General features: G+C 38.8%; 1 protein-coding gene across 2 annotated transcripts in view; it reads left to right on the top strand.

Moving 5' to 3' along the window:
• LOC128696539 (HEAT repeat-containing protein 3) overlaps positions 1–23567 on the top strand; it is a 109701-nt gene extending 86134 nt beyond the window's left edge. For both annotated transcript variants that reach the window (XM_053787829.1, XM_053787831.1), the window contains 3 exons: positions 11377–11544; positions 21984–22133; positions 22616–23567. In XM_053787829.1, coding sequence (XP_053643804.1) covers positions 11377–11544; positions 21984–22133; positions 22616–22735 — 438 coding nt within the window. In that variant the 3' untranslated portion in view covers positions 22736–23567. The remainder of the gene's footprint in view (positions 1–11376; positions 11545–21983; positions 22134–22615) is intronic.
• The last annotated feature ends 218 nt before the right edge of the window (positions 23568–23785 follow it).

Genomic DNA, 23785 nt, shown 5'->3' with positions numbered 1-23785 from the left:
TAAATAAAAACAGGAGCAGAGGCTTTTACTTACAGTTGTGTTGGGAGCTGTGAGTCAAGTGATTACCATTTGGTCGGAGCCCCACACGTCACCTTTCCGGGTGGAAAAAGGAGGGGAAAACGGGAGCTAGACACTGACCCTACCTTAACAAGCAGACGGGCAATCAAACTATAGTCACCATATACTCGCTCGCTACTCCTATCTGTTGAAGTTTTCCCTCACAGGTTGAAAATATATATTCATATAAAGTACATACTAAATACATGAGTCTTTCAATGCAAGGAGTAGTAGAGTTTTAATTCTCTGTTTGCTAGTTACAAGACAAACTCTACACCACTACAGTGGTTTCCGTTAAAGCAGTATATAATTTAAATATAAAGTAATTCACAGAAGTTATTTTCTCAGGAAATATAAAAGATTATGCTGCAGGATTAACCTGTAAACTGTCAGTAACATATATCTACATCAGTGGTTTTAGTGTAGGTGCCGTAGACCTGTTCATAATTCATAATGCCCTCAAATTTACTGTTAGTAGCAAATTCTTGCCTAGCTGTGAAAAAATAGACCTGTGCAGTAGGTGTGTACATTAAAAAAAATCCTGCCCCATACAGTGCATGACGGGAACAGCCAACCTTTGACCCTCTGTTTGGGTTAAAACTACAAATTTGGGGCTTTTTTTTTTTTTTAGGGTAGTTTTATTGACTGCTGCTTGATACTGTTAGGGAAAACAATAGTCAGTGGACACCATTTTAGTCAATAAAACTAGAGGTGGCTTTAAATAGGCATCAAATTTTTAAAAATGGTCAATTTTGGGAGATTTTTTTTTTCCTGGGTAGAGGCTCTGTGTCCCCAACTTAGTCTGTTTTATGGGCTTTTATTAGGTCTGATTCAGTTACTGGAATGAACTAAATCATCACCAAGCATTCTTATGGTTTATTAGTTGAGAAAGGGAAAATTGTCATTTCAAAATAAGGTCCAGAATAAATAATGTAGACATTCCTGGCACTAAAACAACATTTCCTCTGTTCATTAGTCACATCCTCAGGCCTCTCCTATATTATGCTTATTTTCAGTTTTGAACTTTTATTAACACAAATAGAAGATTTATTGCTATGCAGACTACTGCATTCTTGTAATAATTGTATAAACTATGTTAGCACAATTATGAACACATATTAGACCGACCAGTTGGACGGGTATTGGGCAAGTGACGTAATTTGTGTACTCTGGAATATCAGCTAAAATCAAACATTTCCACTACTTTGAGTTCAGTTTCAAACTACTTTCAGTCCTGAAACCAATCAAAATCATCGCTATTTCTGTAATATATTTTCTATTATATCAACTGAGCCCAAGAAACTGAGAATACAAAAATAAAAACTATAAGAAAAAAACACCGCAAAGTCGCTGTTTTAAACCAAAAATACTGTCGCTTTTTTTTCCCCCATTATGCACTGCATGCTGCAAGATTTTTTTTATATGGTACACATTTACTGCATAGATCTATTCTCTCATATCTAGGTCAAAATTTACCACTGACAGCTTATCTGACAGAGCTGAGCTTATGGTGTCTAGAACTACAGGACCGACTGAGGCTTCAGAGTCGTAGAACAATGGGACTTACCTTGAAAGGGTTAATAGGATGGTTCTGATGGTTGAGTGACCAATTTCTTGCAACCAGTGGGTAGTATGGAAGGCATACTAGTGAAATAGCTGGGAGTTGGAAAAGTTTCAGCACTGAAATTGGCTTAAGATAGACACCAAAGAGGATGAAATCACTATTGCATAACGTGCTCCCCAAGCTCCAACTTTTACACCTGTGATTCCATGGGTATTGCATCAAATTTGGCATTTTTTGTGTTGTTATCTTTAGAAAAAAATTATCGTTTTGAAGATAAAATTATTTTTTTAAAAATGCTGACAGAGAAGGAGCTTCCAATTTGGGGGCTGCCAACAGTTGAAGAATTAATCTATCTTTCTTTCAACACACCAGCCGTATCCCACCGAGGCAGGGTGGTCCAAAAGAAAAAACAAAAGTTTCTCCTTTTACATTTAGTAATATATACAGAAGAGATTACTAGCCCCTTGCTCCCAGCATTTTAGTCGCCTCTTACAACATGCATGGCTTACAGAGGAAGAATTCTGTTCCACTTCCCCATGGAGATAAGAGGAAATAAACAAGAATAAGAACTAGAAGGTACCTAGGGATTGGCGGAGAGCATGTATAGTCCCTTTATATAAAGGGAAAGGGGACAAAAGAGATTGTAAAAATTATAGAGGAATAAGTTTACTGAGTATACCAGGAAAAGTATACGGTAGGGTTATAATTGAAAGAATTAGAGGTAAGACAGAATGTAGAATTGCGGACGAACAAGGAGGTTTCAGAGTGGGTAGAGGATGTGTAGATCAAGTGTTTACATTGAAGCATATATGTGAACAGTATTTAGATAAAGGTAGGGAAGTTTTTATTGCATTTATGGATTTAGAAAAGGCATATGATAGAGTGGATAGAGGAGCAATGTGGCAGATGTTGCAAGTATATGGAATAGGTGGTAAGTTACTAAATGCTGTAAAGAGCTTTTATGAGGATAGTGAGGCTCAGGTTAGGGTGTGTAGAAGAGAGGGAGAATACTTCCCGGTAAAAGTAGGTCTTAGACAGGGATGTGTAATGTCACCATGGTTGTTTAATATATTTATAGATGGGGTTGTAAAAGAAGTAAATGCTAGGGTGTTCGGGAGAGGGGTGGGATTAAATTATGGGGAATCAAATTCAAAATGGGAATTGACACAGTTACTTTTTGCTGATGATACTGTGCTTATGGGAGATTCTAAAGAAAAATTGCAAAGGTTAGTGGATGAGTTTGAGAATGTGTGTAAAGGTAGAAAGTTGAAAGTGAACATAGAAAAGAGTAAGGTGATGAGGGTATCAAATGATTTAGATAAAGAAAAATTGGATATCAAATTGGGGAGGAGGAGTATGGAAGAAGTGAATGTTTTCAGATACTTGGGAGTTGACGTGTCGGCGGATGGATTTATGAAGGATGAGGTTAATCATAGAATTGATGAGGGAAAAAAGGTGAGTGGTGCGTTGAGGTATATGTGGAGTCAAAAAACGTTATCTATGGAGGCAAAGAAGGGAATGTATGAAAGTATAGTAGTACCAACACTCTTATATGGATGTGAAGCTTGGGTGGTAAATGCAGCAGCGAGGAGACGGTTGGAGGCAGTGGAGATGTCCTGTCTAAGGGCAATGTGTGGTGTAAATATTATGCAGAAAATTCGGAGTGTGGAAATTAGGAGAAGGTGTGGAGTTAATAAAAGCATTAGTCAGAGGGCAGAAGAGGGGTTGTTGAGGTGGTTTGGTCATTTAGAGAGAATGGATCAAAGTAGAATGACATGGAAAGCGTATAAATCTATAGGGGAAGGAAAGAGGGGTAGGGGTCGTCCTTGAAAGGGTTGGAAAGAGGGGGTAAAGGAGGTTTTGTGGGTGAGGGGCTTGGACTTCCAGCAAGCATGCATGAGCGTGTTAGATAGGAGTGAATGGAGACGAATGATACTTGGGACCTGACGATCTGTTGGAGTGTGAGCAGGGTAATATTTAGTGAAGGGATTCAGGGAAACCGGTTATTTTCATATAGTCGGACTTGAGTCCTGGAAATGGGAAGTAGAATGCCTGCACTTTAAAGGAGGGGTTTGGGATATTGGCAGTTTGGAGGGATATGTTGTGTATCTCTATACGTATATGCTTCTAAACTGTTATGTTCTGAGCACCTCTGCAAAAGCAGTGATAATGTGTGAGTGTGGTGAAAGTGTTGAATGATGATGAAAGTATTTTCTTTTTGGGGATTTTCTTTCTTTTTTTTTGGGGGGTCACCCTGCCTCGGTGGGAGACGACCGACTTGTTGAAAAAAAAAAAAAAAAAAAAGAACAAGAAAGAAAATAGAAGAATGCCTAGAGGGGTGTGTATATATATATGCTTGTATATGTATCTGTAGTGTGACCTAAGTGTAAGTAGAAGTAGCAAGAAATACCTGAAATCTTGCATGTTAATGAGACAGAAAAAAGGACACCAGCAATCCTACCATCATGTAAAACAATTGCAGGCTTTTGTTTTACACTCACTTGGCAGGACGGTAGTACCTCCCTGGGCGGTTGCTGTCTACCAATCTACTACCTAGGTTGAAGAATTAATATTAATAGTAAAAAAAAAAAAGCAAGATCTCAGGCCAAGCTGCAAAATGAGACTGATGTTTGTCACAGGAGAGCCTTTATTGGACACCATTCTTTGCAACAGCCATACTCACCCAGTTTGAGAGGAAAATCCTTTCAGTGGCTGTCATGTAGAACTACCTCATTGAGGCCATGGTCCCTAACATATTTCTATGTCATGAGCTCAGGTCAACTCATGCTGTCACCTGACAGCAACTGGGATTGATGACATTCATGTCTATGTGCATCATCATTTACATCCTATGGCACCTGTCATACCCTTATGCCTTTTCAATCTCATTTGGTCCCAAAGGGTTCTTCTGCAATAGAAAACCACTATTGTCCTCCCTTGTCATAAGCCAAGCCTTGATACCTTGCTTTACAGACCCATTACTCTTATTAGTGTGCTTTAAATTGTTAGAACACTTAGCTAACAAATGTTTACTATGGTACCAGGAAACCCGTAATTTTTCCTCGCTTATTAGTTTGGTTTTTGTAGGAGCCATTAACCATCGACCCCTTAATCTACTTGGATACCTATGTTCACAATGCCTTTGCTAATAATCACTCAGTTATTGAAGTCTTTTGGGTCTTAAAAAGGCTAATAATACCACCTGGTATTACATCTTCATCCAAACCCATTCCTTGGGCCTTTGAGGCAGTCTGCCACTTTTCCTTTGGGATTTCTTGTCAGAGGGGCACAGCTTTGTCTGACTTATTAATAGCTTTTCCTGACTTCACCCAGGCTGAAGGTGTCCCTCAAGACTGTGTTCTTAGCACTACTTTCTTCTTGCTTTCTAGTAATGATCTTACCTTGGTTCTATCTTCCAATATTTAGTCATATTCTTGTCAACAGTTTTGCTATAGTGTGCGCAGGCACTGACTGCCACCTTGTAGCAGACTCCAGAATGCTATTCATTGTACTTCCAACTGGGCCACTTCTCATGCATTTATATTTTCTGTTGCTGAAGCACATCATCTTACTTTCACAAGATGTCCTGTTGTCTCTTAGTATGGTCAGATTACTAGCTCTTCTGTTTGATTGCCGACTATCCTGGATGCCCCACAAAGCCTCTGAAAGCTGCATGTCATAGCCGCTTGACCTTCCTTAAAACTCTAGTCCCCCTTCCTTTTGGTTCTGTTAGACACACCCTTCTTTGCCTTCATTCTGCCCTCATCTTACTAAACTAGACTGCAGTAACAATCGATACTTTTCAGTTTCCCACATTACTCTTTCTGAACTTAATCTCATTTATCATCACAGGTTGCTTTTGTGTCTTGGAGCTTTCCATTCTTTCCCAGTTAAGAGCCTCTATGCAGAGATGAACATCCCTTTTCAAGATCAATGTAATGCCCATTGTCTCCATTTTTTTTGTCCATTTTTATGACCTTCATGATCCTTCCACATATAGGACAGTAATGAAACTATACCCCCGGCCGGGATTGAACCCGCGGTCATAGAGTCTCAAAACTCCAGCCCGTCGCGTTAGCCACTAGACCAGCTAGCCACAATAAGATTCATCCAACTAGGTATATTTCTACACCATAGAAAGGTTAGCACAGGCACCACTGTGACCACAAATGCAAGTTTTTACAGACGAATCTCCAGCTAGCGTGGCCGTGACGAACTCTAGCTCAAGTCCCTTCACTGCCGTCAACATGACTCAAGAAATCGTAATGACACGATTGCAAACAAACCATACCCCAGGCCGGGATTGAATCCCGGCCAGGGGTATGGTTTGTTTGCAATCGTGTCATTACGATTTCTTGAGTCACGTTAGGACAGTAATGGATATTACTAAGGCTTCTTTGTTAATTGTCACTTCCCTTTATTACACCCCTTTCCTCTCCATATTCATTCTCTCTTGGGTTTCTTTAATTTACCTCCCCTCTATGTTCACCCTACTTCTTACTTTTTTCTCCCTCCCTAGGAAGTCCTAACAATTAATGTTTTCACTTCCCCTCTTCCTTGTGCAAAAGCCCACTTGCTTATTATAACTTCATACTCTCTCTTTCTTGATCACTTCCATTCTCATTCTCATGTTTTTGCAATGTACACTGATAGTATTGAATACGAAAAAGTTTTTCCTGGCTAAATTATCCGAGGTCCTTTACTAAACTCAGCCAGTATTTTCACAGCTGGGTTTTATATCATTTTCATGGCTATCATGCACATTGTATTGACATGTATCTTGTCATTTGTAGTTGTGTTTGGACCCTTACAGTGCATTACAGGCCATCCATAAATTTGACTTCCCTCATCCCTCGTCCTTCATATTCAACTTATTATGCTCCATTTCTCATAAATGCAAAAATTCCAGTTTTTGTTGGGTCCCTAAACATTAATGTTTGGGGTTATGAATAAGCAGATTCAGCCACTCAATCAGCTTTTCTTGACCTCCCAATTTTGTACAAGGTATTCCTTACTCATATTATTTTTCAGTGATCTCTCAGTAACTCTACAACCAAGGCAACAATATTAGTCCAAGTTTGTCAAAAACAAATTATTTTCCATCAAGTGACGTTTAAATTTCTGGCCATCGCCTTCCAACCGCTGTTATATTTGGAAGACTGCACTCTTCCCATCTACATATCAGCCACACTCAACTCCATCATGAGTACCTCATGGAAAAACACCTGGCACTGCTCTTCGAGGACTGTCAGATTGCAATGTCAGTTTACCATATCTTATTAGATTGTCCAGTATATCAGTGGGCAAGCAGAAGTCACTTCTATTATTTCTGTGCTCCAACACACTAACTCTTGCTGCCCTCCATGCTAAAAGTTCCAGCTCTGACTTTTTAATAGAAATTTTTCTATTGCACCAACTGTGATTTTTACTTTTCCTCTTGCACTTTCCCCTACCCCTACTCACCCTTACCCTTACACACTCCTGCACTTTACTCCCAAATCATCTTTGCACAGTCCTACTTTCTCACATCTCTCCCTGCAGTGCAGTATGGCCCTCTCAGGTTTAGCACTTTATTTGATTATATTATTATTATTATTATTATACGGTGGAACTCCAGATTTTGTACTTAATCCATTCCAGATCAGTCTAAATCTGAAACATATGAAAACTGAAGTAATATTTCCCATGATTAATCTAAATCCAATTAATCCATTTCAGAGACCCAAAAGTATTAACAAAAAAATACATTTTATAGAGAATAACTATAGTTTTACATACAGAAAACAATAAGAAATAAATATAAAGGACTAATGAAATGGTTAAATGAACATTTAAATCACTTTTACCTTTATTGAAGAATCTTGTTGGCTTTTGCAAGACAGTTATAGTACAGGATTGTTTTTTGAAGCAGTTTGTGACAGAACCTACAAGGGGAAATTAACCTGCTTTACTTGGTTCTGGCAAACAAGGAAACTCTTGTTAATAATTTAGAAATTACAGAGGAACTCGGTACAAGCAACCACAAATCAATTACCTTTAGCATTGGATGGAAGTATGATAGTAGGGATAACTCAGTAACGGTCCCAGATTTTCTCTTAGCAGATTACAATGGGCTTAGAGAACACTTATCATTTGTGGACTGGGGCAATGAAGAGAGCTATCAATATGACAGTTTTCTGAACACTATACATGCTGCCCAAAGAACATTTATCCCATGTAAAGAAATTAGATCAAATAGAAATGACTCAAAATGGATGAATAATAGGCTCAAATATCTTTTAGGGCAGAAGAAAGGAATTTATAGGCACATAAAAAGAGGTGAGGGTCATCTTATGAATCAGTATATTGACATTAAGAGGGACATTAAAAAGGGGATAAGAAAAGCTAAATGGGACTACGAAATTAAAGTTGCTAGGGTTTCGAAAACTAACCCTAAAAGTTTTTTCCAGGTGTATAGAACAAAAGTTAGAGATAAGATAGGTCCCCTTAAAAATAACTCTGGGCATCTTACTGACAAGGAGAATGAAACGTGCTCTATTTTTAATAATTATTTTCTCTTGGTTTTCACTCAGGAAGACACTAATAATATCCCAATAATTAGGTTTTTTAGTGGACGTGAAGAAGATAAATTATGTAATATCTCAGTCACTAGCGAAATGGTTATCAAACAGATAAACCGTTTGAAGTCAGATAAATCGCCCAGTCCTGATAAGGTTTTTACAAGGGTTCTTAAGGAATGTAAAATGGAACTCTGTGAACATTTAACTAATATTTTTAATTTATCTCTTCAAACAGGTGTAGTGTCTGATATGTGGAAGATGGCTAATGTAATTCCTATATTTAAAGCAGGGGACAAGTCGTTACCGTCAAATTACCGCCCAATAAGCAAATTACTAGTCAGTTATAGCCGATATTATAAGATACCATCTGGATAAGCATAATTTTACTAATGATACTCAGCATGGATTCACGAGGGGCCATTCTTGCGCAACTAATTTATTAACCTTCTTCAGTAAAGCTTTCAAGGCTGTTGATCATGATAAAGAATTCGATATTGTTTTTTAGATTTTTAGTAAGGCTTTTGATAGAATACCGTACCAGAGACTGTTAAGGAAAGTGACAGCTCATGGCATTGGGGGAAAAGTGCTGTCATGGATTGAGTCATGGCTCACAAATAGGAAGCAGAGTGTGTGCTTAAATGGGGTTAAATCCAAGTGGGGATCTGTAACAAGTGGCATTCCACAGGGATCAGTCTTAGGCCCTTTGTTGTTTTTTAATATATATCAATGACCTTGATGAGGGAATTACTAGTGCCATGAGCAAATTCGCCGACGACACAAAGATAGGTAGGATAATTGATTCAAACGTAGATGTTGTGGAAATTCAGGAGGATTTAGACAAACTCAGTTCCTGGTCAGAAAAGTGGCAGATGCAGTTCAATGTAGATAAATGCAAGGTTCTGAAGCTCGGGAGTGTCCATAACCCTAGTATGTACTTATAAGTTCTGGTCTTTGTATTACAGAATAGATATAAATTCGTTAGAAAACATTCAGCATAGAATGACTAAATTAATACATAGCATTAGAAATCTTCCATACAAAGAAAGATTGAAGACTCTTAAACTGCATTCACTTGTAAGACGAAGAATGAGGGGAGACATGATCAAAGTGTATAATAAGTGGAAGATGGGTATTGACAAAGGGGATATAAATGAGGTTTTGAGGATATCCCTCGAAGAGAGAATCCGCAATAATGGATTCAAATTAGACAAGTTTAGATTTCAAAAGGATATAGTAAAGTGCTGGTTTGGTAATAGGGTACTTGCTGAGTGGAACGGTCTGCCGCGTAGGGTTATCAAAGCTAAAACCTTGGATAGTTTCAAATTTAGGTTGGATAAGTACATGAATGAGAGGGGTTGGATTTGAGTGGGGCTTGCACCTGAGTAAATAGAATTATCAAAGCTTATTGCTTAGGTAGTGTTTATTCTGTTAGTGGGTTGGATTTGTGAAGGACGTGCCTAGTATGGGCCAACAGGCCTATTGCTGTGTTCCTCCCTTATGTTCTTATGTTCTAACCCTCTCCCCTCCTCCCATCTACCATACAACAACAAGAGTCTTCAGTAAAGTGAAGTGTGATGTATTCTATTCAAGATTAATGGACTGAACACATCGACTCGGGGTTGACGGACTGATTACCTCATTCTCCTGTTCTTCAAGTTTCTCCTGTGTATGGACTGATGAAGCCACTGTGTGGCGAAACGTTTCATCAGTAAAGATACCCAAGAGTTGCATATGTGTCTAATTTAACTACATGTCTGTTCTTTGAACCATTCATCTACAAATGTTTTGTTAGTGGGATGGATTGTAAAGGGCCTGCCTAGTATGGGCCAACAGGCCTACTGCAGTGATCCTCCTTTCTTATGTTCTTATTGTTTTATAATCGATTTCTCATTCTTTTCTGTATGTAAATCTATATTTAATCTATAAAAAAATTATTTTTGTTAATACTTTCAGGTGTCTGGAACAGATTAATTAGATTTACATTATTTCTCATGGGGAAAATTAATTCGGAAATCATCAGATTCGGGTTTAGTTACTCTCTCTGGAACGGATTAATTACAAAAACCAGAGGTCCACTGTATTTTTATTCCACACCTTCTCCTAATTTCCACACTGAATTTTCTGCATAATATTTACACTACACATTGCCCTTAGACAAGACATCTCCACTGCCTCCAACCGCCTCCTCTCTGCAGCACTTACTACTCAAGCTTCATACACATATAAGAGTGTTGGTACCACTATACAAAATATAAATAAGAAATTTTGTATAAAAAATAATAGAGAATGTAAAGAAATAAAGTGGTTATTGTATGTATACTATAGTACACACTTACCTTGGAGGAGATGCTGGTAGAGGTTTAGGGTGGCACATGTTGTCAGTGGCCCTATAAACCTCCAACAACATGGGAGGAGTTAGTTTCGTGTCGTCCTTTTTCTATAACTTAATTGCTTAACTTACTTGCTACACTCTTAATGCTACACTTTATCACTGGCTGGCACTATAGCCTTTATTGACTCCTGCTGCTTTAGTATCATACATATCGTAGAATCACCCTCTACTACAATCACTACCACCTTCTACCACCATCACAACCACTACCACCCTCTACCACCATCAAAACCACTATCACCCTCTACCACCATCACTACCACCCTACCATGCTCACTGACAGAGGTAAACTGAGTCCCCAGGAGGGCGGATGTATCTGATACGTACGATTTCCAGGTGGAGGTACGAAATCTGAACGAAAGTTTCATCCAAAAAAGTTTTCTAAATCCAAATTGTACGTTGTTCAGACCGTATGAAAACCAGAGTTCCACTGTACAGTCATTTGTCTCAGGCAACAACAGCATCTCCATGCTCCTTCAATATCACAAATAACTGATACAAATCTATCAGATAAAAATATAAAATATTAGAAAAATATGTTCTTGCAACAAAGCTCTAGGAATTGTCTTCCTTCTCAGACAGTGAAGTGTTTTCTTTGATAAATTAATGATCCTGAAGATTAATAATTACACACAGATGTACAAACACCAAATAATAAACAGAGTACATTACAGTGACTTATGAACTTGACTCTTCCCCATATATTATACGTAATATTAAGAATAATCATCATCATCATCATCTACTTAACTTAAAATATAAGCTTAGTTTTTGACTTAATTAAATTGTTATTCACTTTGCAGGTGATCTTTGATGCTGGAGTAACATGTGAAATAGCTAGTGTGAGAGCTAATCTTGCACGAATGGTAGGAACGCTGGGCTGTCTTATTATCACTCAGAACACACAAGAGTCTCTAAATTCAGGGCCAACCTTTCTTCTCCTCACTGCTGCTACTGACTATTTACTTAAGGTAAGTTTTTATAAAATTAAGTAAACATTTTAAAAGTAACATATACCTTTTGTACATAAATTTTTGTAAAGTACTAGATTTTTTCCTACTATTGGTTTTATCCAAACTTGAACTTTACTAGATGACAAATCGTGTTGGTATGATCACTCAGGTAAAAGAAAAACTAATCCTGAACTAGTTTTTTCCTTTCCCTTGTTACTTTTACCTTTAAGATATGTTCCTTGGTGGTGGTAAAGGGCTCTTTATCCAAGGAATTGGTGCTATCCTCCCCATGGATCAATTCCAAGTATAGTACATATTTCCCTTCCTCATATCAAATCAGAATACCCCTCCCTCCTTTCTCTTTCTCTTCATTAGCTGTGATGTTATTTTGTTTATTGAAATCTACTCCTTGACAATGAAAAAATGCTTCATTGTCTAGCTGTGTTCTAGTGTTTCTCTTAACCCTTTGACTGTTTTGGTCATATATATACATCTTACGCGCCACTGTTTCGGATGTATTAACCCCTAAACGGTCCAAATGTATATATACGTTCACTCACATAGCGCCCCAAATTTTTTGAGAAAAATTTTTTTTTTAATAGGAAAAAAGAGCATATGGTACCCAGGCATCCCCAGTTATTTTAATATGGTACACAGTGAGTGTGCACACCCATTCTCTCATGTCTAGGTGACTCAGGCTTATTGTGGCAGTGTTGAATGAATGACAAAGAAAACGTATATATACGTTTGGGGCGCTACGCACGTGAACGTATATAGTATACTTTTGGACCGTTTAAGGGTTAATACGCGTAAATTCTAGCAGTTTCAAATCAATCAAGAGAAAGCATGTAGGCCCTCATGTGAGAGAATGGGTCTGTGTGGTCAGTGTGCACCACATAAAAAAAATCCTGCAGCACGCAGTGCATAATGAGAAAAAAAAACGACTTTTTTTTTTTTTTTTTTAATTAAAATGCCGACTTTGAGGTGTATTTTCGTATAGTATTTACTGTTGTATTCTCTTTTTCGTGGTCTCACGTGATAAAATGGAAAACATATTACAGAAATAGAGATGATTTTGATTAGTTTCACGATGAAAATAACCTTGAAATTGAGCTCAAAGTAGCGGAAATGTTCAATTTTTACCAATGTTCACGAATAAGCAAATCACACCACACGTCCAATACACGTCAACTGGGGAGTCTGATATTCTTTCACTAGTGCACTGATATTATTTATACCATTTTTACAATAATGCATTAGTCTTCATAACAGTAAATTTTGTATTTTTTGTATAAATCAAAAATCAAAATAGAAAGCAATAGTAATATAAGAGGGGCCTAGAGACATGACTAATGAACAGAGGATATGTTATTTTAGTGCCAAGAATGTCTACATTGTTTATTCTGGACCCTATTTTGAAATTGGCATCTTTTTTAATTTGTGTGAAATTGGCCAAATTGCCAATTTCTGACCACTGTACTGCATAGCTCAAATCAGTAAATGGGCAGTTTCCTGTACTCAACTGATAGAAAAAATGGAGTTCTAAAGAAATAGTTATGAGTTTGGTCAACTGGAACAATGGAATTGGTAAAAAACAGGGCTCAAAGTCGGCGAAATCGCCGAAGCATATATGTCGCCGAGACCGCTAACTTTGCGGGAGCATAATTCCATGAGATTTTGACTAAATTTCATACTTTTGGTGTCATTACCATCGGGAAAAGGTTCTCTGTCATTTCGTAAGTTTTTTTTTTTTTTTTTTTTTTTAAATTTACGACATTGAATGACAGTTTCAGAAAGGGGCTTGTGACAGTCAAAGGGTTAAGGGTATGGCTAGACCAGCGGTGGAATATTGAGTGGCTACCTAACAAACCCTGTGGCAGTAAATGTGGATGGCTCCTGGAGTTTGCTCCATTTCATCCAATGCCATTATTAACTGAACTAATTGTTCCTTTGGTGCTCTGTAATCTAAACTGGCAGTTTTGCTAAGCCTTGCTTCATTGTTTGAAGGTAAAAGAATGCATGTCATGTGGTTAGGCCACGACCAATCTCCATTAACACAAACAAATACAGTAAAATCTTGGTTTTCATCATTAATTCATTCCAGAGAGTCTGACGAAAACTGAATTTGACAAAAACTGAAGCAATATTTCCCATAAGAAATAATGTAAATCCAATTAATCCTTTCCAGACACCCAAAATCATTAAAAAAAAAATACATATTATAGAGAATAACTATAGTTTTACATACAGAAAACAATGAGAAATAAATATAAATGACTAATGAAATGGATAAATGAACATTTAATATCACTTTTACCTTTATTGAAGACTCTTGTTGGCATATGGAAGACACAAGGAGGGGAGAGGGAGGAGGAGAGGTTATTGGTTGGAAGGGGAATCCCCCTCCATTAGGACTTCAGGTATCAAGTCCCTATCCAGAGTTACTTCCCTTCTTTGTCTTTTACTGGCACTGGACCCCTGTCACATAAAAAATCTGTCCAGAGAGGTCTGTTTTTGGTGTCTCTTTAACCCTTTGACTGTCGCAACCCCCAATCCTGAGGTGTCTCCTGGTGTCGCAAAATTTCAAAAAAAAAATCAATTTTTTTTCTTAGGAAATGATAGAGAATCTTTTCCCGATTGTAATGACACCAAAAAAAATGAAATTTGATGGAAAACTGACGGAATTATGCTCTCGCGAAGTTAGCGACCTCGGCAATATTTACAAATCGGCGATTTCGCCCACTTTGAGCCCTATTTTCGGCTAATTCCGTTGTTCCAGTCGACCAAACTCATAGCTCTTTCTTTAGAACTCCATTTTTTCTATCGATTGAGTACAAGAAACTGCCCATTTACCAATTTCAACTACCCAATAATGTGGTCAGAAATTTGCAATTTCACCAATTTCACGAAAATTAAAAAATATGGCAATTTCAAAATAAGGTCCAGAATGAACAATGCAGACATTCCTGGCTCTAAAATAACATTTTCATTGTTCTTCAGTCATGTCTCCAGGCCCCTCTGATATTACTCTTGCTTTCTGTTTTGAATTTTTATTCAAACAAAAAATAGAAGACTTACTACAGTGGACCCCCGCATAACGATTACCTCCGAATGTGACAAATTATGTAAGTGCGTTTGTACGTGTATGTTTGGGGGTCTGAAATGGACTAATCTACTTCACAAAATTTCTTATGGGAACAAATTCGGTCAGTACTGGCACCTGAACATACTTCTGGAGTGAAAAAATATCGTTAACCGGGGGTCCACTGTATTATGCAGACTACTGTAATACTGTAATAATTGTATAAAAAACATCAATCCATTCATGACTGCATATTAGAATGATTAGTTGGACATTTATTGGACAATGACATCATTTGTTTACTTTTGAACATTGGCAAAAATCAAACATTTCCCCTACTTTGAGCTCCATTTCCAGGTTCATCTCTATTTCTATAATATGTTTTCCATTCTATCAAATGAGACCAAGAAAACGAGAATACAACCATAAATACTATATGAAAATAGACCACAAAGTCGGCATTTTAATTAAAAAAAAACGGTCTGAGTTTTTTTTTCCCCCATTATGCACTGCATGCTCCAGGACTTTTTTTATATGGAGCACACTGACCACACAGACCCATTCTCTCACATGTGGGCCTACCAGCTTTCTCCTGCTTGATTTGAAGCCGCTAGAATTTATGAGTATACAGTGGACCCCCGCATACCGATTTTAATCCGTGCAAGAGGGCTCATTGGTATGCGAAATAATCGGTATGCGAATGAATTTTCCCCATAAGAAATAATGGAAATCAAATTAATCCGTGCAAGACACCCAAAAGTATGAAAAAAAAATTTTTTTACCACATGAAATGTTAATTTTAATACACACAAACTGAAAAAGGCATGCACACTTACATGACACTTACTTTTATTGAAGATCTGGTGATGATTGATGGGATGGGAGGAGGGGGGAGAGAGTGTTAGTGTTTAGAAGGGAAATCCCCTTCCATTAAGACTTGAGGTGTCGAGTCCTTCTCTGGGGTTACTTCCCTTCTTCTTTTAATGCCACTAGGACCAGCTTCAGAGTCACTGGACTTCTTTCGCACAACATATCTGTCCATAGTGGCCTGTACCTCTCGTTCCTTTATGACTTCCCTAAAGTGTTTCACAACATTGTCAGTGTACAGGTTGCCAACACGGCTTGCAATAGCTGTGTGAGGGTGATTTTCATCAAAAAAGGTTTGCACTTCAAGCCACTTTGCTCACATTTCCTTAATCTTTGTAGTAGGCAACTTCTTCAATTTCTCTCTCCCCTCCTCTGAACCAGTTTCCTTAGGTCTGGCCTCTTGCTGTTGAAGTTGATCTATCAGCTCATCAGTGGTTAGTTCTTCATTGTCCTCCTCCACCAACTCTTCCACATCCTCCCCACTAACCTCCAACCCCAAGGACTTTCCCAATGCCACAATGGATTCCTCAACTGGCCTAATCCTCTCAGGGTTAGCCTTAAACCCTTCAAAATCCCTTTTGTCTACACATTCTGGCCACAGTTTCTTCCAAGCAGAGTTCAAGGTCTTCTTAGTCACTCCCTCCCAAGCCTTACCTATAAGGTTTATACAATTGAGGATATTAAAGTGCTCTCTCCAAAACTCTCTTAGAGTCAGTTGAGTTTCTGAGGTCACTACAAAGCACCTTTCAAACAGAGCTTTTGTGTACAGTTTTTTGAAGTTTGCAATAACCTGCTGGTCCATGGGCTGCAGGAGAGGAGTGGATTAGGAGGCAAAAACTTGATGTTAATGAATTTCATGTCCCCATAAAGTCGCTCTGCCACGTCTGTAGGATGACCAGGGGCATTGTCTAACACCAGGAGGCACTTAAGTTCTAATTTCTTTTCAGTTAGGTAATCTTTCACATTGGGGGCAAATGCATGGTGTAACCAGTCATAGAAAAAGTCCCTACTGACCCATGCCTTACTGTTTGCCCTCCACAGCACACACAAATTCTCCTTGAGGACATTCTTTTGCCTGAACAGTCTGGGAGTTTCAGAGTGATACACTAATAAAGGCTTAACTTTGCAATCACCAGTAGCATTGGAACACATCAACAAAGTAAGCCTGTCTTTCATAGGCTTATGTCCTGGGAGTGCCTTTTCCTCCTGAGTAATGTAGGTCCTGCTTGGCATTTTCTTCCAAAACAGGCCTGTTTCATCACAATTAAACACTTGTTCAGGTTTCAGTCCTTCAGTCTCTATGTACTCCTTGAATTCATGCACATATTTTTCAGCCGCTTTGTGGTCCGAACTGGCAGCCTCACCATGCCTTATCACACTATGTATGCCACTATGCTTCTTAAATCTCTCAAACCAACCTTTGCTGGCCTTAAATTCACTCACATCAGCACTAGTTGCAGGCATTTTTTTAATTAAATCCTCATGCAACTTCCTAGCCTTTTCGCTTATGATCGCTTGAGAGACGCTATCTCCTGCTAGCTGTTTTTCATTTATCCACACCAATAAGAGTCTCTCAACATCTTCCATCACTTGCGATCTTTGTTTCGAAAACACAGTTAAACCTTTGGCAAGAACAGCTTCCTTGATTGCCTTTCTGGTGCCCACAATAGTAGCGATGGTTGATTGGGGTTTTGTGTACAACCTGACCAGGTCGGCGATACGCACTCCACTTTCATACTTATCAATGATCTCTTTCTTCATCTCTATTGGAATTCTCACCCTTATTGCTGTAGGGTTGGCACTAGAAGCTTTCTTGGGGCCCATGGTCACTTATTTTCCAGAAAAAGCACCGAAAACACTGTAATAATACGAAATATTCCGATTGTATGCTTGGATGTTACCGCGGAGGGTGGCTGGTAAACAATGCCACTGGCGGCACATGTGAGGCTGGCTGAGGGCGCACATTGGATGCATCTCGGACGAAAATCGGTGAGCGGGTTTTTAAGCGGTATGCGAGGCAAAATTTTTGCGATTAAAGCAAGCAGTATGCGGATTAATCGTTATGTGATTCCAACGGTATGCGGGGGTCCACTGTATTATTGTAGACGTTTCGCCATCCAGTGGCTTTATCAATACAGATTCTAGGACATAATTAGAAGACAGTAGAACTATATACAAAAGATGAGGTAATCAGTCCCTCAGCCTTGGAGTTAGTGTTCACAGCATCGTGGTGGAGGAGAATCTGGAGCAAAGGCAAGAAGACTGGCGGTTATATAGACATCAGTGGGTAAGGACGTGCAGCAGACGAGGGCATAGTCACTGGTAGGCGGGATTACCCAGTGGAAGTAGGTCCTTCCCAAAGAGATGGGCTAGTTGTAGCAGCCGTGAAGAAGGTCTTGTAGATGTCTTCTGAACCAAGATTCCATGATGCTGCAGTGTCTGACAACTTGTCAGACACTGCAGCTACAACTGCTACAGTTCACGGCTGCTACAACTAGCCCATCTCTTTGGGAAGGACCTACTTCCACTGGGGAATCCCGCCTACCAGTGACTATGCCCTCGTCTGCTGCACGTCCTTATCATCTGACGCTTATATAACCGCCAGTCTTCTTGCCTTTGCTCCAGATTCTCCTCCACCACGATGCTGTAAACACTAACTCCAAGTCTGAGGGACTGATTACCTCATATTTTGTATATAGTTCTACTGTCTTCCAATTATGTCCTAGAATCTGTATTGATAAAGCCATTGGATGGCAAAACGTCTACAATAAAGATATCCAGATGTTGCATATGTGTCTTAACTTTCATTCACCTCTTTAGTGGTTAGCTCTTCCCTATGGTCGTCCACCAACTCTTCCATATCCTGGCCACTCACATCCAACCCCATGGACTTCCCCAATGCCCCATGGTGGCTTATGTACCAGTCGCACTCAATTAACAAACACAAAAAACAATGGATTATTACGAAATGTTTCAGATGAACGAGCAGGGTAATGCTCACTAGACGAGAAACAAAGCCAGACTGACTCAGAACGCGTGGGATGCTTTGTGTAGGCGCAGGCAGGCGGACACGTTCAGTACAGCGGACCATCAACAACCGAGGTCATGAACGAAAACTGGGACAAAATTTTGACGAAAAAAGTCGTTGAAAACCGAATTCGATGACAACCAGGGCAAGTGAAAACTGAGGTTCCACTGTACTGTGTACTGCATCCCTGTCTTCATAGTTGCCCTTCACCTCTTGTAACCAGTGGAAACTCTGATGGAGTTACACCTGTGACCCTTACAAGTTTTTCATCTCTAGTTCTACATTTTCATCCTCAGTCACCCTTATTATGTTTCAGCTTATGCTGTCCTCTCCAGCATTTCTTTTAGCATTTTTGCTGCAACCTCAAGAATCTGGCTTACACCCCATCATCTTTTCTCCACTTGTTTCACCCGTATGTTTCGCCCATAATGAAGCTTAATCAATACTGTACTTGATAAAGTCCCACAGAGTGAAATATAATAACCTAACCTAACCTAACAGAGAGAGAGTTTTGCTTAGTTCCCCCACTCCTCTATCTACAGGTAGAGTACAACTCATATGTACTTACCTATATATGGATGAAAAAGCCTAACCTTTGCTCTCTATCTTGGGCTGAGAAGGACCCCCTTAAAACTAAAGATTTAGGGCTGTCCTAATTCCCCTTAATGTAGTTCTTGTGGATATATTAGTTTTGCTACACTTTTCCAGCAACTAAGACCAGCATGTAGAGTATATGTGCCAGGCACTACATGAAGTCAGTACATTTCCCCACCCTGGTGTATTCACACACTCAAGGGTTTTTCAGTGGGTCAGGAGGCAAACATTGTTTAAAATCAAGCCAGTCTAAGATCTCATCGTCATTTTGTATTGCTCCACATGCACCCGGCTGCTGTGTTATGATTTTAACTATTTTTGCTGCTCTGACCTCCCCACCAGGAAGACTTTGCTTCCCTTGTGACTTAGAGTTGTGAATGCACTCTTACTTCATATTTACAGTTTAAGAGATCATTTAAAACCTCATCTAACCTTCCCTTAACCACCACCTTAAGAAACAGCATTTGTGCAACTGTCTGGGATTAACAGCATTTTTTAAATTATCACTTGTTGGCTTATGCCACTGGTTTCCGACATTCACAGAAATACATGCACCCCACTCTTCCCTAATTTTCCCAGACACAGCAGGTCAATGTTGCTTTTAGTCTCCTCCCTTTGTACCTCTTCCTCTTCCTTCCTGTGTATTACAGTGTCTTTCTTGACCCCAAATTTCTGAGATGATTCAAGGTGCAATTGCTTACCTCAAAGAGACAAGTTAAGAAGTTGATCTTAAACTTCTTAAATGACAAAACTCTTTGGACCCTTACCCAAATTTAAAGTCTAAGTATCCAAACTTGCTGCACTACTCTTGACTCTAGCGATACATAATCATCACCATCCAAATTGCATCCCTTTAATCCTTACTCTTCTGTTTATATTTGCAATCCTCCACTTCAATTTCCACACATCACACTTCTAGCAATAGCCAACAATCTACCTTTCACTACTCTGCTTTTACACTTTATACCAACCATCCTAGGCTGTATCTGCCACCTGGCATTTCAGACTCCAAAAGTGATTTACAAGCAGTCCAGAAATTGAGCTTTCCACATCCCATCATGCTTTGCATGCTTTAGTGGTTGTGTCACATTTCTATCAGTTTTCCATCAAACCTCAGTTGTGTTCCTAGCCATCCTCCTTCAATTGCTGGACTCAATCAGCTAATCAGTTTCATTTAATATCTTCATTAATATCAGCGGGCTAACATACACAAAGGGATTCAAGGCGAGTGGTTAGCCAAACTTGAGTCATGGAGGGGTGGAAAGTGCAATGCCTGAACTCAGAAGTATAGTTGAAGGATGGTCATATTTGGAGCATCATTTGAATTTTGATGTCTGTGCACTTTTGGAAAGACAGTTGCTTAATGAATGAAGGTGATTTTTTTTTTTGGGGGGGGGGGGGATTCACCTTGCCTGGTGGTAGAGGGCTACTCTTCCCATTTCATAGACTCTGCCTTCTCACGTGCTAAATGCAATTTCTTCTCTCCCAAACTCTCTACTCCTGGGAACTCTTCTGTCCTCTGCCTTCCCTACATTTCCGGTCTTTCTAATCTCAACAACTCTCTCCGTTCTTTAGACATCAAACTTACTTTCCGCCAGGCTAACACTCTTCGCACTAATCTCGTTCATACCTCTCCTCCCTCTACAGATGCTCTTGGTATCTACTCTATTTCTTGTTCCTCCTTGTTCCTCTTCAATACTTTTTAGAAACTGGTCGATCTCTTTCTGACAGACTTAGGGAGCACAAAAATAGTGTTAGGCTTGCCGACACTAACAATGCTCTTTTCTGTCACGTCAGAGATCACAGCCATCATATTGACTGGTCTTCTGCTAAAACTGTCTTCCCTATCCAACTTTAACAGTCACCGTCTGGTTGAATCCTCCCTAATACACAACTTTCCTTGTGTGAATCTATGTCCTGGCTTTGTCTCTGTAGATGCCTTCCTCTCCCACTGCATTCTAAAATGCTCCAAACTTCAGAACACTCGTGACCTAACCTGATTCCTCCTTTTTTCTTCTTCTCCCTCTTCCCCTTTCCTTTTTTCTTTTTCTCCTTTGAGTTGTCTTTCTTCTGCCCTGTGTATTTGTTCCTTCTTTATTTCTTAATTTGTTCTCCCCCCCCCCCTCGGTGTTCTTGCTCTTACCCTCTGTGGGCACCAGCTCCCTTGCAGTGCTCCTCTTTCTTAGTATTTGACTGGCCCCTCTTACTCTTACTACCTCCCCACTACTACTTCCTTCCACCTCCACTACTACCACCTCCTGCCTATATATATACCCATCCTGCTCTCCTTCTCGTTAGTGTGACTTTTTAAATGGTCCAAGTCGGACCGAAACGTCGTCGTAAACTCCTCTCTTCTATGTGCGGGTTATTTGTGTATCATTCCAGTCACGGTATTATGCCTTTTTTTGTTATTTAAAAAACTAAAACTGAGGTGCATGTTATGTGGCAGAAAATACAGTCATTGTGTCCAAACTGCCCTGCTCATAAGTATGGATGTTTTTAAGTCCAGGTTCTGCTGTGTTGTACTTCTGGAGGTGGGAAACACACTGCCTGCATTCTAAAGAATATAGTTTGTTGGGTCATTAAAATTGAGATAGCGACACACTATTCAGTGCATGATGGGGAGAATATTTTCATCATTAGGTCACCCAGCCATTGTGGGACATGGTTGATGCACTTTTGGTATACTTTTAACAGGTTTCAAGGGTTTTCCTACTCCCACAGCCTGGCCCTGGGCCAGACTTGTTTTGTACTTGCCTGGTCAACCAGGTTGTTGCTACTGGCAGCCCACTGGCCCACATATCCACCACAGATTGGTTGATCAGGTTAAGAAAATCAGCTATTTATTAGCTCTTTAGAAATTAAAATCTTATTTTTCTTCTGTAGGTATCTGCCCATGATAATGAGCTGTGGGTGTCAGCTGAGGCCTTGGATGTTGTTATTGATCTTTACTCAGATGACAAAACTGATAAACTGGCCCATCATGCACACTTAGTGGACAGATTAAAAGGGATCCAGCCTCAGTTCAAATCAAAGGTTTGTAATTTATCTTGAATTACTTTCTGTGTATAATTTAAGCATTATGTTACTGATGAGAATTTGTTTAGAACTTTTTTTTTATCATTATCACCTTTATCTTGAGTGTGCTATACTTAGAGCATTTGTGGGCATGGCAGTAGAGCTGTGCGTGGGGACTTCCACCTTTAATTCATATATTAATATTCATTAATTGTAGCATGAACATCATGAATTGTTCTATTTTACAGTATTAATAGTGGTAATATAGTTTGGATTACATAGCTGTTACCCATGCTATCCACTAATTATCTCTTCAGTATTGCTGTGTTCATGTACTTTTTTCTTAGCAAGGAACATCAGTTGTTTGTAATGTTCAGATTTAGTGAAATTCAAAATCCTTCTAATGATCTTCAGTCCAAGGAATTATGTTTTGAATTATCTTGTTTATTTTATCTTGGTATTATTTGTATGGTATTAATTTTTATCTTTTGCTACACTAGCATCACCAGCAGAAGAAAAAACTGGGAGAGCACAGAGCACTGGTATTGACTGTGAGAGACAATCTTGTTGCATTCATCAAGTACAAAGGAGCCAGAGCTGCTAAGCATGCAAAGTCCTAATAGTCACTCTGTTGAACTCATTATTAATTATAAGAAAAGGAAGAACATAACATATTTTGCAGGCTGGGTCTAGTTAAATATATTTTTAAAGGTTACCATAGAATGAAAATGTCATTACCAAGTTTTAGAGTGCAAGTGTTCAACTCTTCAACTATTTAACACAGAGCTATTGCCAACCTGGGAACTGTTTTTTATATAAATCTATTTTGTAGGTGATTGTCTGATTAGAAGCCTCAAAATTATATCCAGTACAAATAAAAATTCATATTCATCACAACCTATCAAGCTGATTTGGCCATTTTAAGATGATGGTAAGTTGGACAATTTTAGGTTAGCAATAAATCAGTACCATTCTAGGCAATGAAGACAGTATAACTGAACTCTGAAAATCATGTGAGCTTTGTTCCTGGAGGCTGAGTGAATGCTGTAAGTGTGGATAATAGGAAATTTTGCATGCCTGAATTATTTAATTTTTTATCATAAATTTTACATATTCACTAATAAAAAGGATAAAATACTTTACTGTATTAAAAATAACTTGTCCTTGATATTGATTTATATCTTTATGTAGATTAATACAAGAGAATTTGGGAGGATGTATAAACAAGGAAATTAAGAGTGTGCATAGGAAACAGCAGGGTAATGGCGGTAACAAAAAAAGTCTTAAAAAAAATTTACTTTTTTTTTTGTCTGCAATACTTTTTTTTTTGTTAATTTTTTATTTCATTTTCACTTATCAGTATGTACAAAAAGCTAGAAACTTAATTTATATTCAGTTACTGTTCAGTGTGATTTTTGTATAAATATCCAATAAAAATCACAGGTTTTAAAATGTTTGTCAGCCCTTTGACTTTGTAACACTAAACTAGCAGCAGAACTACTCTCACCAAATCTTACAATTTGTGAAACACCAGAGCAAACAAATCATGTTCATAGAGGTGAAGTGAATTGCAAATGGCCACTGTCTTCACCACATTTTTTCCTGCAGTTCTGAAAAAAAGCTTAAATTTTAAATACCTCAAGCATATGCCATGTATCTGCAGAATATCC

This window comes from Cherax quadricarinatus, chromosome 47 (genome assembly GCF_038502225.1).
Source record: "Cherax quadricarinatus isolate ZL_2023a chromosome 47, ASM3850222v1, whole genome shotgun sequence".
NCBI lineage: Eukaryota > Metazoa > Arthropoda > Malacostraca > Decapoda > Parastacidae > Cherax > Cherax quadricarinatus.
This window is presented reverse-complemented; position numbering and strand designations above follow the sequence as displayed.